Raw genomic sequence first — 15,999 nt, 5'->3', positions numbered from 1 at the left:
TCTCCAACAAGCGAGAGTCTAACCACCTCCCCTTGACATTTAATGGCATTACCATTGCCGAATCCCCCACTATCAACATCCTGGGGGTCACCATTAACCAGAAACTTAACTGGACCAGCCACATAAATACTGTGGCAACAAGAGCAGGTCAGAGGCTGGGTATTCTGCAGCAAGTGTCTCACCTCCTGACTCCCAAAAGCCTTTCCACCATCTACAAGGCACAAGTAAGGAGTGTGATGGAATACTCTCCACTTGCCTGGATGAGTGCAGCTCCAACAGCACTCAAGAAGCTTGACACCATCCAGGACAAAGCAGCCAGCTTGATTGGCACCCCATCCAGCACCTTAAACATTCACTCCCTCCACCACTGGTGTACCGTGGCTGCAGTGTGTACCATCTACAAGATGCACTGCAGCAACTTGCCAAGGCTTCTTCGGCAGCACCTCCCAAACCTGCGACCTCTTCCACCTAGAAGGACAAGGGCAGCAGGTGCATGGGAACACCACCACCTCCAAATTCCCCTCCAAGTCACACACCATGCTGACGTAGAAGTATATCGCCGATCCTTCATCATCGCTGGGTCAAAATCCTGGAACTCCCTCCCTAACAGCACTGTGGGAGTACCTTCACCACATGGACTGCAGCGCTTCAAGAAGGCGGCTCACCACCACCTTCTCAAGGGCAACTAGGGATGGGCAATAAATGCTGGCATTGCCAGCGACGCCCTGATCCCATAAGTGAATTTTAAAAAAGCTACAACATCTTATCTGGTCATTATCACATTGTTGTTTGTGGGGTCTTGACCACAGGTTGGCTGCAGCATTTCTTACATTGCAACAGTGAAAACCCTTCCAGAAATGAATGACTAACATTAATTTGCCTGTAAGCGCTTAAAATAATATGTTTATATATCCAGAAGATGAGGTCTGATTCTAAATTCTAAGTGCTTGCTGCAATTCAAAACTACATAGGAAACTAGGAAACGGGAACACCATCGAAAGACTTCTTAAAATGTTGTAGAGTTTGTAACTGCCCATCAGTTAATACAATAGTTGCATATAACCTAGTCTTTGCACATGTTGCTCGTATTTCACTGATGTCCATTTGTGCCGCTATTTTTTTCTTCTAGACATAGCAACACTGCCGCCAATCAATCAAACACAGCGAATTACAGCAGGATCTGAATGTACTGGGGAATTGGGCAGACAGGTGGCAGATGAAATTCAATGTAGAGAATGACAAAGTGTAGAGAGTGACAACATGGGGACAAAAAAAATTCCAGGAAGGGACCTTTACTTAAATGGAAAGAAAATTTATGTGCATGGAGAATGAAAGAGGTCTGGGGGTTCTAACAGATTACAAATTGAAGCTATCGCAACAATGCCTGATGGCAATAAGTAAATCAAATCAGATTCTGGGTTGGATTGAAAGGTCACTGTTGAGCCAAAATAGTGAATCCTGCCACTTTATAAATCGTTGGTGTGACCACACTTAGAATATTGTGTCCAGTTGTAATTGCCACAGTACAAAAAGCATAATGCAAATATTGAAAGTGTACAGAGGAGAGTAGCCAGACACAACTATTGAAAGTGTACAGAGGAGAGTAGCCAGACACAACTATTGAAAGTGTACAGAGGAGAGTAGCCAGACACAACTATTGAAAGTGTACAGAGGAGAGTAGCCAGACACAACTATTGAAAGTGTACAGAGGAGAGTAGCCAGACACAACTATTGAAAGTGTACAGAGGAGAGTAGCCAGAATGATTAAGAGGGTGGAGGGATTGACTTACAAGGAGTGGTTATGTAAATTGGATGTTTTCTCACTGGGTAAGAGAAGGTTGAGAAGTGTTTGCTGTTTTTACGATTCTGAATGGATTAGATAATGTATCTCACAACAAGCAGTTTGACCTTGTCCAGACCAATAGAACCAGAGGGCACAGCCTGCACTTGAAGGGAGGTAAATTTAAGACTAATCTGCAGAAACAATATTTTGGTGAGCGAGTGGTCAATCTATGGAACAGGCTTTCTCGAGAGGCAGTGGAAGCAAATTGCATTAAGAACATAAGAACATAAGAAATAAGAGCAGGAGTTGGCCATACTGCCCCTCGATCCTGCTCCGCCTTTCAATGAGATCATGGCTGATCATCAACCTCAACTCTACTTTCCCGCCCGATCTCCATATCCCTTGATTCCCCAAATCCAAAAATCTATTGATTTCAGCCTTGAATATACTCGAAGACTCAGCATCCTCAGCCCTCTGGGGCAGAGAATTCCAAAGATTCGCAACCCGCTGAGTGAAGAAATACCACCTCATCTCAGTCTTAAATGGTCGACCCCTTATCCTGAGACTATGTCCCCCTAGTTCTACTCCGGCCAGGGGAAACAACCTCTCAGCATCTACCCTGTCAATCCCCTTCATTCATTAAGATGCAAATTAGATCCGTTTCCGCTAGAAAATAAAATGTTTTGGGCATACAGTACATGAGTAAATTGAGACATGATGTGTGGAGAGGGTAGCAATGCTTGGGAGGAAACAGGTGACTTTGGTCCTATGGTTCCCAAAGCTCTCCGCCACTGGGGTGTTTCTTCGCATCAAGTCTGGGATTGTTGTTGATTAATCGATGGCGATTGAGCACTAGGATTAGTCAACAACCGCATTATGGTTGCATCATGTGACTACCACACTGGTGGAAGGCGAACTAGATGGACCAATTCCTACTCAACCCCATTTTGTATACCGCCTGATGGCCCTTTCCTGCAAAGATATTTCCCCATGTCCCTCTAATAACTTCAAACAAGTTTTGTTGATATATGTGACTGAAGGTTTAAACCACCCTGCCCTTTGTTATCTTTATTTGCTTTGTCCCATGTTCATTTTAATCGCAGCCCCACCAACAGATTCCGTGATACCTGCCACTTTTCAAATGCAATTATCAACCAATTAATGCCTTTGGTAGGGTGTAGTTATATGAGGACACGATTTAATTGACCGGACTGAAGTTCATTTTCGATTAAGCTTCCATAGCACATAGAGGTTTGTGATTCTGTTTGCTTAACTTTATGCCTCCAATATTCATTAGTAATAGGGGTCGTTTTGACCTAACTCGCCGGATGGGAATCCCACAGGATTGGATGGAACGTCGGTTTTACGCCTCACCTAATATTACCCCCCCCCCCCCCCACTGTTCCCGTCAGTTTCTCAAAGCAACTGAATATCAGGCATTGCATATAACGGGAAGCCGACCCGATACCGCCCGTTATCAGGAGATGAATTTCTACCCCACACAGAGTTTGTTAAATTATGCCTTATATCTCAACACTTCAGGCGCGACAATCACATAAAGTTTTCAGATAAAACTGTCAAAGCAAAAGTAATGACCTGGAAAAAAACAATTGTTTGACATAATCTGATTATTTCCAGAAACAACAACTGTTCCATGGCAAAGAGGACCATTAGCAAATCACAGAGATGGTAAGGATTGTTTTTTATGCAAGCGTCCAGTAAACCAAACTTGTGCTCCTTTGTTTAGTTTAGATGTCATTGTTTAAGTGCCGGGACCTGTTCTTTTCTATATTGGTTGATGGACGACGAATAAGTGAAAATGTAAAACTAATCCGTGGTCTTACAACGATCATTTCACCCAGAAGAGCGAAAACGCAGAGAGTGTTTCCCCTCGCTAAACCCGACGAGTCTGGAGAGTAGCTATTGTGAGAAACAAATATTTAACACATGGCTAGGGTATGCTGCTTTCGTGCTGCAGTCACATACTTTGTAGGCGCCAGCGACCAACGGTTTTATTCTGAATCCATCCAATGACCTGTGGGTGTTGGCAGGTCAGAGAAAAGAAAATTGGTGGGTTTTGTTTCTTTCACTTTTAACCAGTCACATTGATGATCTTGAACAAGCTCTAAAGTGCAAACATCTAGTAGTAAAGCAACTTAGTCTACAAACATCGCACTTCTTCATAATGTTTTTGTTCATTAATACTGTAAATGTGAACATGGCCTTGGGACCTTCCCACTTTTGAAGATTTTACCCTTCAGGTCAAATTAAAAGTGGGATGAATTCAGGGTAAAACTATTCCCTACTCGCCCCTAAGAAAAACCTGTTGACAGCAAAATTGCAGCAATATTCCACATGTGTTAGTGCTAATGTCGGTCGTGGCTCGGTGGGTAGCACTCTCTAGTTGGGAGGGGCTAGGAGTGAGCAGGTGTTACTGGTTGCCTGATTGCTGCAGGGAGTTGGCATGAGTTTGTAAAAAGTTGGTAGTGTTTTTTTTTCAGGTTTTAGGGCCTTTTTGGCCCATAAACAACAGCCAGATGGCTGCTGAGGGGTCCGGAGTGCTGGGCCCCTCAGATGACAGTGTTCCCAAGATTAATTTAATTAGGGGAGAAACTGTGGTTGGAAGGGAAAGGAAAAAGGCCCAAAGATTTGGGCCGGGACCCCAGGAGGTTTGGAAAAGAAAACACGGTGGTGGTGCAGTGTGAGGATAAGGAGATAGGAGCTTGGGATATTATCCAAGGGGTACATGAGGACTGTGGTGAGGGAAGCTGCTTTGCCTGCCAACCAAAGCCAAATGTTGGGTTCGAGGTGATGGTCAGTGACTGAGAGGAGGTGGAAAGGCTTTTACTCGGTTTTAAAGTTGGCGATAAGTTCTTGGAGGTATCTCTGCTATATTCGGAGGAGGTGGTTGTCTCATTATTAAACTTGCCGGTTTATATTGAGGATGATGTGCTAATCAAAAAGTTGGAGTCATGGGACATTAAAATTTGCTCAGCAATAAAGAGGAGATACTATCCAGGAACACGGGTAGCAGATGGAACCCGTTACGTAAAGGTGCAGTTCCAAGAGGGGGTGAAGTCTTTACCGTACAGCATGAAATTCGAGACATTGGAAGGAGTGCAGTATTTCCGAGTACTGCATGATAACCAAGTGAAGGTTTGTTATTATTGTCTTGGACACGACCATCTTATAAGAAACTGTCCAGACTTGTACTGTTATAATTGCGGCGAGTCTTGACACATTGCTCGGAGCTGCAAGGCGGAGAGCTGTGGGGTGTGTCACAAAGGCCCCACCCACTGTGAGTGTGAGGCAGAAGGAAGCTCTATGAGTGACGAGGAGATGGGAGAAGGAGCGGGAGGTGTGAGTGGAACGGCCGGAGGAGCGGAGCAGTCGGAGGAAACAGCTGGAAAATTAAAGGAGAAAAGAGCACAGGAAGAGGCAGAAAACTGCGGAGCAGAGAACAGGATGGAGATGGTGGAAAACACACCAAGTACAGTGGAAAAGAACAAACACAGCAGCGGGCAGCAAGGGTCGAGTGCAGACTCGAGCCTTAATATGGTTCAGCTCTCCCTAAAAAATCTGGTGTCTGCGGGGGGAGAGGAGGCAGGAGCGGGGTGCGTGGTAAATGTAAGTACTCCAAAGAAAGACAGGGAGTCGGACATCTCGGTGAGCAGGAGGGGGCACGACAAGGAGAGGGTGCAAGAGGCAGGAGCCTTAAAGGGGCAGCAGGATGGGAGTGGTGAGACAAAGACGCCAGAAGGGAGCAATATAGGTGTGCCATTGTCCCAGAGAGAGAATGATCAGAGAGCAAGGGTCAGAGGTGGAGATGAGGTCAAAGGGAGAGGCACTGTTGGAGAGACTGCGATAGCAGATTGACTCTCTATGGGAGATGATGTATCTGACGGGGAGCAGGATTATGTATCTGACGGGAAGCAGGCACAGAGGGTTACAGAAGAGCTTGAGAGTGAGAAATTAGAGGGGGGACAGAGACATGGAAGTGGGGGGTGGGCTGGCATCATGTGGAAAGGGAAAGGTTAGTGAGGGGCAGAAGGAGGGAGAAGGGGCAGCTCCTTGGCCCAAACTTAATGCAAGGAAGAGGCTGAAACAGCAGGGAAAGTTTAAACAGGAGGTGAAAAAGAGTCGGAGGCTGCAGGAAAAAGCAACAGCTGGCCAAAAAGTTGGGAAGGAGCATGAGAGGAGGGAAGGGCCAGAGATTAAATGATGGGGAAATTATCAGGCATGGTCTCGATTAATGTGAACGGACTGAGGGGTGAGAAGAAATTGCAGCAGTTGTTGCAGGGTTTTAAAGGCATGGACTTGTTGAGTCTGCAAGAAACCTTTTGGGATGAGGATATCCTAGAAAGAGTTCAGAAGGTTTGGAAGGGAGAGGTGTTTGCAAGTTGTGCAAACAATAACCGTAGAGGGGTGGCTGTTTTGGTGAGTCCGTCCATAAAAGAGAACATTGCCTTGGTGGGCAAGGACACTGAGGGGAGATTTTTACGGCTAAGGGTAAAAATGGAGGGATTTAATTGCGATCTCTTTAATATCTATGCACTGAATGACCATTGCAAGCGTCGCGAGTTTTTTTGGTGGTTATTCACTGAAGTGGCAGAGGTGGAAAATCCTTGTATAGTGGGGGATTTTAATGTATTTTTATCTCGGATGGACATTTCAGCCCAGATGACCTTTAAGGATGATAACTCCAGAGGGATAATTGTAAAAATGGTGGCAAATTTAAATTTGATAGACTTATGGAGGGACCGGAACCCCATAAAAAGGGAGTTCTCCAGATCAGGTTGGGTGGGTGATGTTTTAAAACAGAGCCGAATAGATTTTGTGTTAATGTGGGAAGGGTTAAGTTCTGAGGTGATGGAGATTTATTACAAAAAAGTATTTTTTAGTGATCACTCGGCTTTGGTTCTTAGAATTAGGAACAGCAGAGTTAAGGTCGGTTCAGGGGTGTGGATTTTAAACAATCAATACCTGAAAGAAATTGCTTATAAAGAAGGGATTTTAAATATAATAAAGAATGCTCGGAAGGAACCTTTATTCTTGAAAGAAAGAAGAGTTTGGTGGGACAATTTCAAATATGAGGTAAAAGTTTTTTTGGTACATTATGGGAAAAAGAGAGCGGCAGCTAACCGGCGTCGAGAAGAGAATATAAACAAAAGGTTTACGGATGTCTGTAAAGCAGTTGATGGAGGGGATAAGGGAGCTGAGACTAAGTTCCGGGTGCTAAAGGAAGAGTGGAAATTATTGCAAGCTGAAAAATGCAAGGGGGCCATTCTCCGTGCAAAGGCTAGAGATGCACTGGAGGGCGAAAGATGCACTAGATATTTTCTAGAGCAAGAGAAGCTGCGACAGAGATTATCGTTAATTGGAGAGTTGAAGGTTGGGGAGAAGATCATTCATGAAAGTGGGGAGATTTTAGAGGCGGCTAGCAGCTTTTATCAAGAGTTATATACAAAAGAAGGCCTTTCCAATTTGGCGATGGAGAAGGTTAGTGCTTTTATTGAAGAGGGTTTAAAGGAGGATGAGAGAAGCATGTGTGACAAAGAAGTAGGATTAGCGGAAATAAAAGTAGCAATAAGTGGAATGAAGGGGGAGGGGGAAAGCCCAGGGTCCGATGGACTAAGTGCAGAATTTTATAAGGAATCTTTCGAGATTTTAAGTCCATTGCTCTTAGAGGTTTTTAAGGAAATTAAAATTGAGGGAAGCCTGGCCCCATCTATGAAAAGAGGGATTATAAGCTTAGCTAATAAAAATAAAGGGGATAGAAGGGATCTGAAGAATTGGAAGCCCATTACATTATTAAATGTGGATTATAAGATCTTGGCGAGGGTTATGGCAAATCGTTTGAAGGAGGTGTTGCCGCAGATAGATTTGCCCTCTCAGTCCTATGGAGTCATAGGCCGGGACATCGCAGACTCTGTGGTCTCAATCCGAGATGCGATAGAGCTCATGGAAGAGAGTGGGAGGGAGGCTTATGTATTAAAGATAGATCAAGAGAAAGCCTTTGATAGGGTCTCTCATGAGTTTTTATTGAAGGTTTTGGAAGCATTTGGTTTCGGGGAGAATTTCGAGTGGATAAGGATTTTTTATTCAAACATATTTAGCTGTGTTAAATGTAATGGTTTTTTATCCAAGTATTTTCTGATACAGAGATCAGTGAGACAGGGTTGTCCCCTGTCCCCATTGTTGTACACATTGGTAGCAGAACCATTAGGTTACATGATGCGAAAGAAACAAGGTGTAGTTGGGATTGTGGTCCCCAGTTCTGGGCTGGTGTCGGTGATACACCAATATGCAGATGACACAACCTTAACATTGAGAAATGGGGAGTCAGTGAGGAAAGCTATGGAGGTAGTGGAGGGATATTGTAGAGCTTCAGGTGCCAGAGTGAATTATAGTAAGTCCCAATGCCTGGTTGCAGGAAGGGGTAGGGGGGAATGGTTGGGGGAAAGTCCCTTTAAGGTGGTGGAGGTTTTGGAAGTTCTGGGGGTGCATATGGGGTGCAAGAAAGACAGGGATGAAGTGGATCAATTAAATTGGGAACCGAAGGTTATGAAAAATAAAAAGATTTTGGGAAGATGGGAAAGAAGGTCGTTGAAAGTGCAAGGAAGAGCAACAGTTGTGTCTGCCCTCCTGCTATTTAAGCTATGGTACTTATTGACGGTGGAGGATATTCCTGAGTGGGCGGAAAAGTCCATCCGAGAGGCTTGTGTGAGGTTTTTATGGGAAGGGAAACCAGCCTTGGTGGCTTACAATACCATCATTGGACGGAGAAATCAGGGAGGACTCAATTTCCCAGATATTGATTTGAAGAAAAAATTCTTTAGAATCAAATGGGTGAAGAGATGTCTTCAGAAGTCAAATACAAGTTTTTGGAAGAGTTGTTTTGAGCATTTTTAAAAATGAAGTGGGGTAGGAGGGCAGGGGATATTCTATATGGAATACAATAATATATTTTTGAAATCGATTAAACTTCTCCCTAGGTTTTATAAGGGGGTTTTAGAGTCTTGGGCCAAATTTTTAAAAAGTGTGCAGTTTATGCCCAAGGGGGCTGAGGAATTTTTAGAACAGCCCTTATTTTTGAACAGGTGGGTCAACATCGAAGGAGATGTTTTATTTAATCAAGCTTTCATAAAAGCTGGTGTTATATGTGTGAAAGATGTATTATACGAGGTAATTCCAGATTGGTTGCCGGAAGCGATAGTGAGGGACATGGTGTGGGAGGAGGATCAGGAGGTAGAGGAAAAAGCAATAGGAATTATGTATGAGAAGATTGTGAGGGCAATGCCACAGGATTGGATGGAAGAAATAAATGCGGAAATTTCCAAAGGAAGTAAAATGCGTCCTGCTTTTCCAAGCTTTCTGCTGGAGAAAGGGGGAGAGTTGGTCCAATTTGACAACTGTAATACTCGGGATTGCTATGAGGTATTTAGAGAATGGAGATTCAAGACACCTGCTGGTCAGGAGTATTGGCAGAGTATATACCCACAGCTGGACTTCAACAGGATTTGGAAGGGAGTGTGGGCAAATTTTAAATGTCCAGAGTGGATTGAACTAGATTTCAAATTGGCTCATAACTGGATTTTTACCATGACGGGGGCAACTTGCCCAGTGTGTGGGACACGGGATGAGACTCTGTCCCATTTACTGGTGTTATGTCCACAGTTAAATGATTTTAAGTACTACGTTCAACAGTTGTGTGAAGATATTTTGCTGGGTGGGGACCGAAGAGCGAGAATGGGAATCCTGTGGAACTCAGTTTTGAGATGGGGATTGCAGGAGAGTCTGCCCGAGCCCAGCGGAGCAGCAATTAATTTAATGTTCAGTTTGGCTAGATTCGTGATTGTGCAAAGAAGGAATGCTCTGTTTTTTAAGGGGAGGAGAATCAATCTAAAAGAGTATTTTAAATATAAGCTAAAAGATCATTATAAGGCTCTGTGGATGTTTTATTCAGAAAGGAATTTAAAGATAATATTTTACAATCAATTTTTAAAGTACAATCGATTAATATAAGTTACAGGAGACAAATTAAACTTCAGGTTTTGATGTTAATATGTGGTGGCGGAATGGCTTTGCAGAGCGGCGGAATTGATTTGTATGATACTGTAGGAATTGATGTATTCCTAACTAATAACTGAGGTCGACTCAGGCGAACAATCAAACAGGTCTTTAATGTTGGATTTGACGAATTCCAGAAAACAACAAGGATCAATGCAGGAGAGCCATGGAGCAGGTCTTCACCCAACAGGGACGCCACGAGGACTGACTGGACAACCCTGTGGATTGCGTCGTGAAGTCATCGCGTTTTCCCGCGCTTGGGGTGATCATGTGATGTGCGACGTGACGTCATCGCGTTTACCCGCGTTTGGGTGGTCACGTGATGTGCGACGTGACGTCATCGCGTTTACCCGCGTTTGGGTGGTCATGTGATGTGCGACGTGACGTCATCGCGTTTGCCTGCGTTCTTAAAGGGGCAACGCCCCGTACATTCAAACTCTATATAAACAACGTTAAAGAGAATTATGTACAGTAAGTAAGAGACATTCAGTGGTACAGCTACATGCGCCCCCCCAGAATTCGCTTTAACGGACAAAGTCAAACGGTGAGGTGGTCTGAGAAGCCTGTCCGAACGACTCCTGTAGTCTCGAGGCGGAGGCTGCTGGGCGGCTGGCGGACTGGCGGGCGTTCGAACTTGGTCTACCGTAACGACGATAGGTGGCCGGTGGTCTCGGCGGTTGTGCTGTCTCGACTTGGCGGGTGAGGTCTAAATATGCTGGCCGTAAACGGTTGACCGAAATGTGGTCCGGTAGATGGGGTCTTGAGCGGATCCTGATGTGCGTCAGGGCGAATAAAACGTATTCAGCCTTGTGAAGGACCATGGAAACATGTGACCTCTGCAGCCCGTGGTGCGAAGTGGGCACCGGTGCGGAACAGTTGGCCGACTCTTGTTGGTTTGCAAGCTGGGCAGACGCGGACCATGGCTCCGTCGATGATGGTAGGTAGTTCCCAGTCTGACAAAATCTGCGGGAACGCCGAAACAGGCGATCCAGGAGGAAATAAACATGGGTCTTGCCGGTCGGGGAACTTGCCGAGCTGGCGAGCGGACTCATCGAAAGTCGGGAATGCGCTGGAGACGGTGCGCGACATAGTGCTACTACGGTAACACAGAAGAAAGTCAACAGTTGCTGCGTTGATCAGTGATCAGGGATGGTCAGCAATAGTCCTGCGTGGCCGATCGCGGCCGTGGGATGCCCGTAGACCCATTCCTCGGTGGTTGCAGTGTTATTTTTTGTTGGTTTCTCTTGGGGGAAAACTGCCGGGAGGGCGGCAACGCTTCGCTTTCGCGTCGAACTGCACGCGGTAGATTACACAACCCAGCAGGCTGACAAGCTGGGGCAGCATCTGTGGGGGATGGGTCCTCGTGGTTTGCGAGGTATGAGTCCCCGTGGTTTGTGAGGAGTGATTCCTCGTGGGTTGCGAGGGGTGAATCCTCATGGTAGGCGAGGAGTCAGTCCTCGTGGTTTGCGAGGGGTGAATCCTCATGGTTTGCGAGGGGTGAATCCTCATGGTTTGTGAGGAGTGAGACCTCGTGGGTTGCGAGGGGTGAGTCCTCGTGGTTTGCGGGGAGTGAGTCTTCGTGGCATCGCCGCCGGGGCACGCTCCGATCTTGTGGGCCCGAAAACCTGCAGTACCCGCGCTTTGAGGGTTTCATACTTGTTGTTCCGTTGAGAGATGTCGAGGAGGCGGACGATCCGAGAGGCGGTAGAGCTGTCGAGTACAGAGACCGTATACAGGTACGTGGTCTGCGCTGCATCGATGTTGCACAGGGCGAACGGGGCTTCTAGCAGAATAAAGCACTAGGGTGGTTGCTGCTCCCAGAACTGCGGTAGCTGTAGCGAAACAGCGTTTGCTTCCATGGCGTGCTTCTTTTGTGAAAAACATTCATAAAAATCGGGGTCCGGCTGCGCTGCTTTCGTGAAAAATGTTCACGAAAAACGGGGTCACCAATGTAGGAATTGATGTATTCCTAACTAATAACTGAGGTCGACTCAGGCGAACAATCAAACAGGTCTTTAATGTTGGATTTGACGAATTCCAGAAAACAACAAAGATCGATGCAGGAGAGCCATGGAGAGGTCTTCACCCAACGGGGACGTCACGAGGACTGACTGGACAACCCTGTGGATTGCGTCTTGAAGTCATCGCGTTTTCCCGCGCTTGGGGTGGTCACGTGATGTGCGATGTGATGTCATCATGTTTACCCGCGTTTGGCTGGTCATGTGATGTGCGACGTGATGTCATCGCGTTTACCCGCGTTTGGGTGGACACGTGATGTGCGACGTGATGTCATCGCGTTTACCCGCGTTTGGGTGGTCACGTGATGTGCGACATGACATCATCGCGTTTGCCCGCATTCTTAAAGGGGCAATGCCCCGTACATTCAAACTCTATATAAACAACGTTAAAGAGAATTATGTACAGTAAGTAAGAGACATTCGGTTGTACCGCTACAATACAATGAAATAATCACGATGTTCTTAGGTTCAATAAAGTATATTAATAATTAAAAAAAAGGTGGGTAGCACACTCGCCTCTGAGTCATGAAGGTTGAGGGTTCAAGTCCCACTCCAGGGACTTGAGCACAAAAATCTAGGCTGACACTCCAGTGCAGCACTGAGGGAGTGCTGCAATGTCAGAGATGCCGTCTTTCGGATGAGATGTTAAACCGAGGCCCCGTCTTCTCTCTCAGGTTGGAAGTAAAAGATCCCATGGTGCTATTTCGAAGAAGAGCAGGGAGTTATCCCCGGTGTCCTGGCCAATATTTATCCCTCAACCAACATAATAAAAACAGATTATCTGGTCATTGTCACATTGCTGTTTGTGGGAGCTTGCTGTGTGCAAATTGGCGTTTCCTACAATGCAACAGTGACTACACTTCAAAAGTACTTCATTGGCTGTAAAGTGCTTTGAGACGTCCGGTGGTTGTGAAAGGCACTGTATAAATTCAAGTCTTTCTTTTTAAAATAACCATTAATATTTATTAGCATGTCTAGACCAATTGGTAGCTGTAATGTGCACCCAGTATTTAAGTACCATGGTAATGATATATAGATCCCTCACTATCAGAGTGTTATATTTGCCCTAAATCCAGCAAACTGGTGATTGCCATTGATTTAAATAGCGGCCTGGATGGTGTGAGGATCATTTTAATGGTTAAGGTGAGCCTGTCAAGGGAGGGATGCAAATGGTTAAGAAAATTAATGGAGGATGGCAACTCGTGGTATAGTTCAGTTTCTCCATTATTTGCTGGATTTTTTACATTTAAATAATGGCACACCCTGTTAACATAAAAACATAAGAATTAGGAGCAGGAGTAGGCCATACAGCCCCTTGAGCCTGCTCCACCATTCAATAAGATCATGGCTGATCATCGACCTCAACTCCACTTTCCCGCCTGATCTCCATAGCCCTTGATTCCCCTAGAGTCCAAAAATCTAGCGATCTCAGCCTTGAATATACTCAAAAACTCAGCATTCACAGCCTTCTGGGGCAGAGAATTCCGAAGATTCACAACCCTCTGAGTGAAGAAATTCCTCCTCATCTCAGTCTTAAATGGCCGACCCCTTATCCTGAGACTAGACACCCTAGTTCTAGACTCTCCAGCCAGGGGAAACAACCTCTCAGCATCTACCCTGTCAATCCCCTTCAGAATCTTGTATGTTTCAATGAGATCACCTCTCATTCTTCTAAACTCCAGAGAGTATAAGCCCATTCTACACAATCTCTCATCATAGGACAGCCCTCTCATCCCAGGAATCAATCTGGTGAATCTTCGTTGCACCGCCTCCAAGGCAAGTATATCCTTCCTTAGATAAGGAGACCAAAACTGTGCACAGTACTCCAGGTGTGGTCTCACCAAGGCCCTGTACAATTGTAGCAAGACTACCTTACTCTTATACTCCAACCCCCTTGCAATAAAGGCCATGTGCCATTATCGTAGCACTACTTACTGGAGGTTAAGGCTGTGTCGATACTTAAGATTGGAAACGGACGTAGAAAATCAGAGCTGTAACTTACCGCACCACTGGCGGAGACTTACCTGCCGCAAAGGCTTTATTGGAAAATCGTGGGTTCTGTGGTTGTGATTGTCTGCTCATTAATGTCTATGAACTGAGAGCCATATAGGGCCCTGGTGAGACCACACCTGGAGTATTGTGTACAGTTTTGGTCTCCTTACCTAAAGAAGGATATACTTGCCATAGAGGGAGTGCAACGAAGGTTCACCAGACTGGTTCCTGGGATGGGGGGATTGTCCTATGCGGACAGATTGAGTAGACTAGGCCTATATTCTCTAGAGTTTAGAAGAATGAGAGGTGATCTCATTGAAACATACAAAATTCTTACAGGGCTTGAGAGGGTAAATGCAGGGAGGGTGTTTTCCCTGTCTGGGGAGTCTAGAACCAGGGGTCACAGTCTCAGAATAAGGGGTCGGCCATTTAGGACTGAGATGAGGAGAAATTTTTTCACTCAGAGGGTGGTGAATCTCTGGAATTCTCTACCCCAGAGGGTTGTGGAGGCTCAGTCGTTGAGTATATTCAAGATAGAGATCGATAGATTTTTGCATATTAAGGGAATCAAGGGATATGGGGATAGTGCAGGAAAGTGGAGATGAGGTAGAAGATCAGCCATGACGTGTCTGAATTAATGGCTTGACAATGGTGCGAAAATAACGCACCTTGTGAATTTAACGCGGGCCCATTAGGCAAACACTTTATAAGTTTTGGCAAAGGGGACATCTTCCCCAAGATTTCACAAATTCTTATAATGACAAGTAAGAATTGATACTGAACCTTTATGCATGTTATGCTTCCCCTGTCTAGCTATTGGGATCGCAAATACGCACGACACCATACCTCCCATAAATGATCATGGTTGGATGTGGGAGATACAGAAAACATCAGGAATGAAAACATTCAGGTAAGGTAGACTGCTGCCACACGTCATATTGTAGTTAGGATTGTGTCTATGATTGTGAACAAATGTGGTTGATTGAATACTTGCTGAAGTTATTTGACCTATCATCACTGGAGGATGTGCAAGAAAGGATTTTTTAAATTCGTTTTTATGGGATGTGGGCCTCACTGGCAAGGCCGGCATTTATTACCCGTCCCTAATTGCCCTTGAGAAGGTGGTGGTGAGCCGCCTCATTCTTGAACCGCTGCAGGCCATGTGGTGAAGGTACTCCCACGGTGCTGTTAGGGAGGGAGTTCCAGGATTTTGACCCAGCGACGATGAAGGATCAGCAATATACTTCTAAGTCAGGATAGTGTGTGACTTGGAGGGGAAATTGGAGGGGATGGTGTTCCTGTACGCCTGCTGCCCTTGTCCTTCAAGGTGGAAGAGGTCGCAGGTTTGGGAGGTGCTGCCGAAGAAGCCTTGCAGGGATGATACCATGTTCTTCTATTTCTTTCTCTCTCTTGTGTTTATCAAGCTTCCCCTTAAATGCATCTATGCTATTCTCCTCAACCACTCCCTGTGGTAGCGAGTTACACATTCCAACCACTCTCTGGGTAAAGAAGTTGCTCCTGAATCCCCTATTGGATTTATTAGTGACTATCCTATATTTATGGCCCCTAGTTTTGGACTCCCCCCACCAGTACGAACATCTTCTCTAAGTCAACCCTATCAAAGCCCTTCATAATTTTAAAGGCCTCTATTAGGTCCTTAAGAACATAAGAACGTAAGAACATAAGGAATAGGAGCAGGAATAGGCCACTTGGCCCCTCGAGTCTGCTCCGCCATTCAATAAGATCATGGTTGATCTTGGGCTCAAAACCACTTCCCTGCCCGCTCCCCATAACCCTTCACTCCCTTATCTTGCAAAAATCTGTCTATCTCCACCTTAAATGTATTCAATGACCCAGCCTCCACGGATCTCTGGGGCAGAGAATTCCACAGATTTACGACCCTCTGAGAGAAGAAATTCCTCCTCATCTCAGTTCTAAAAGGGCGACCCTTTATTCTGAGACTGTGCCCCCGAGTTCTAGATTGCCCACATGAGGGGAAACATCCTCTCTGCATCTACCTTGTCGAGCCCCCTCAGTATCTTATATGTTTCAATAAGATCACCTCTCATTCTTCTAAATTCCAATGAGTATAGGCCCAGCCTGCTCAACCTTTCCTCATAAGTCAACCCCCTCATC

General features: G+C 45.5%; 1 protein-coding gene across 1 annotated transcript in view; it reads left to right on the top strand.

Annotated features, from left to right (window-relative positions):
* Nucleotides 1-15,999, top strand: part of LOC147095718 (complement C3-like) — a 108,993-nt gene that overhangs the window by 71,861 nt on the left and 21,133 nt on the right. The window contains exons 12-13 of the mRNA XM_085973701.1: nucleotides 3,422-3,472; nucleotides 14,677-14,773. Coding sequence (XP_085829827.1) covers nucleotides 3,422-3,472; nucleotides 14,677-14,773 — 148 coding nt within the window. The remainder of the gene's footprint in view (nucleotides 1-3,421; nucleotides 3,473-14,676; nucleotides 14,774-15,999) is intronic.

This window comes from Somniosus microcephalus, unplaced genomic scaffold (genome assembly GCF_052327205.1).
Source record: "Somniosus microcephalus isolate GS21.2 unplaced genomic scaffold, FLI_Smic_1.0 unresolved_chr1, whole genome shotgun sequence".
NCBI lineage: Eukaryota > Metazoa > Chordata > Chondrichthyes > Squaliformes > Somniosidae > Somniosus > Somniosus microcephalus.
Note: the sequence above shows the minus strand (reverse complement) of the source record. Positions and strands in the feature narration are given on the sequence as shown.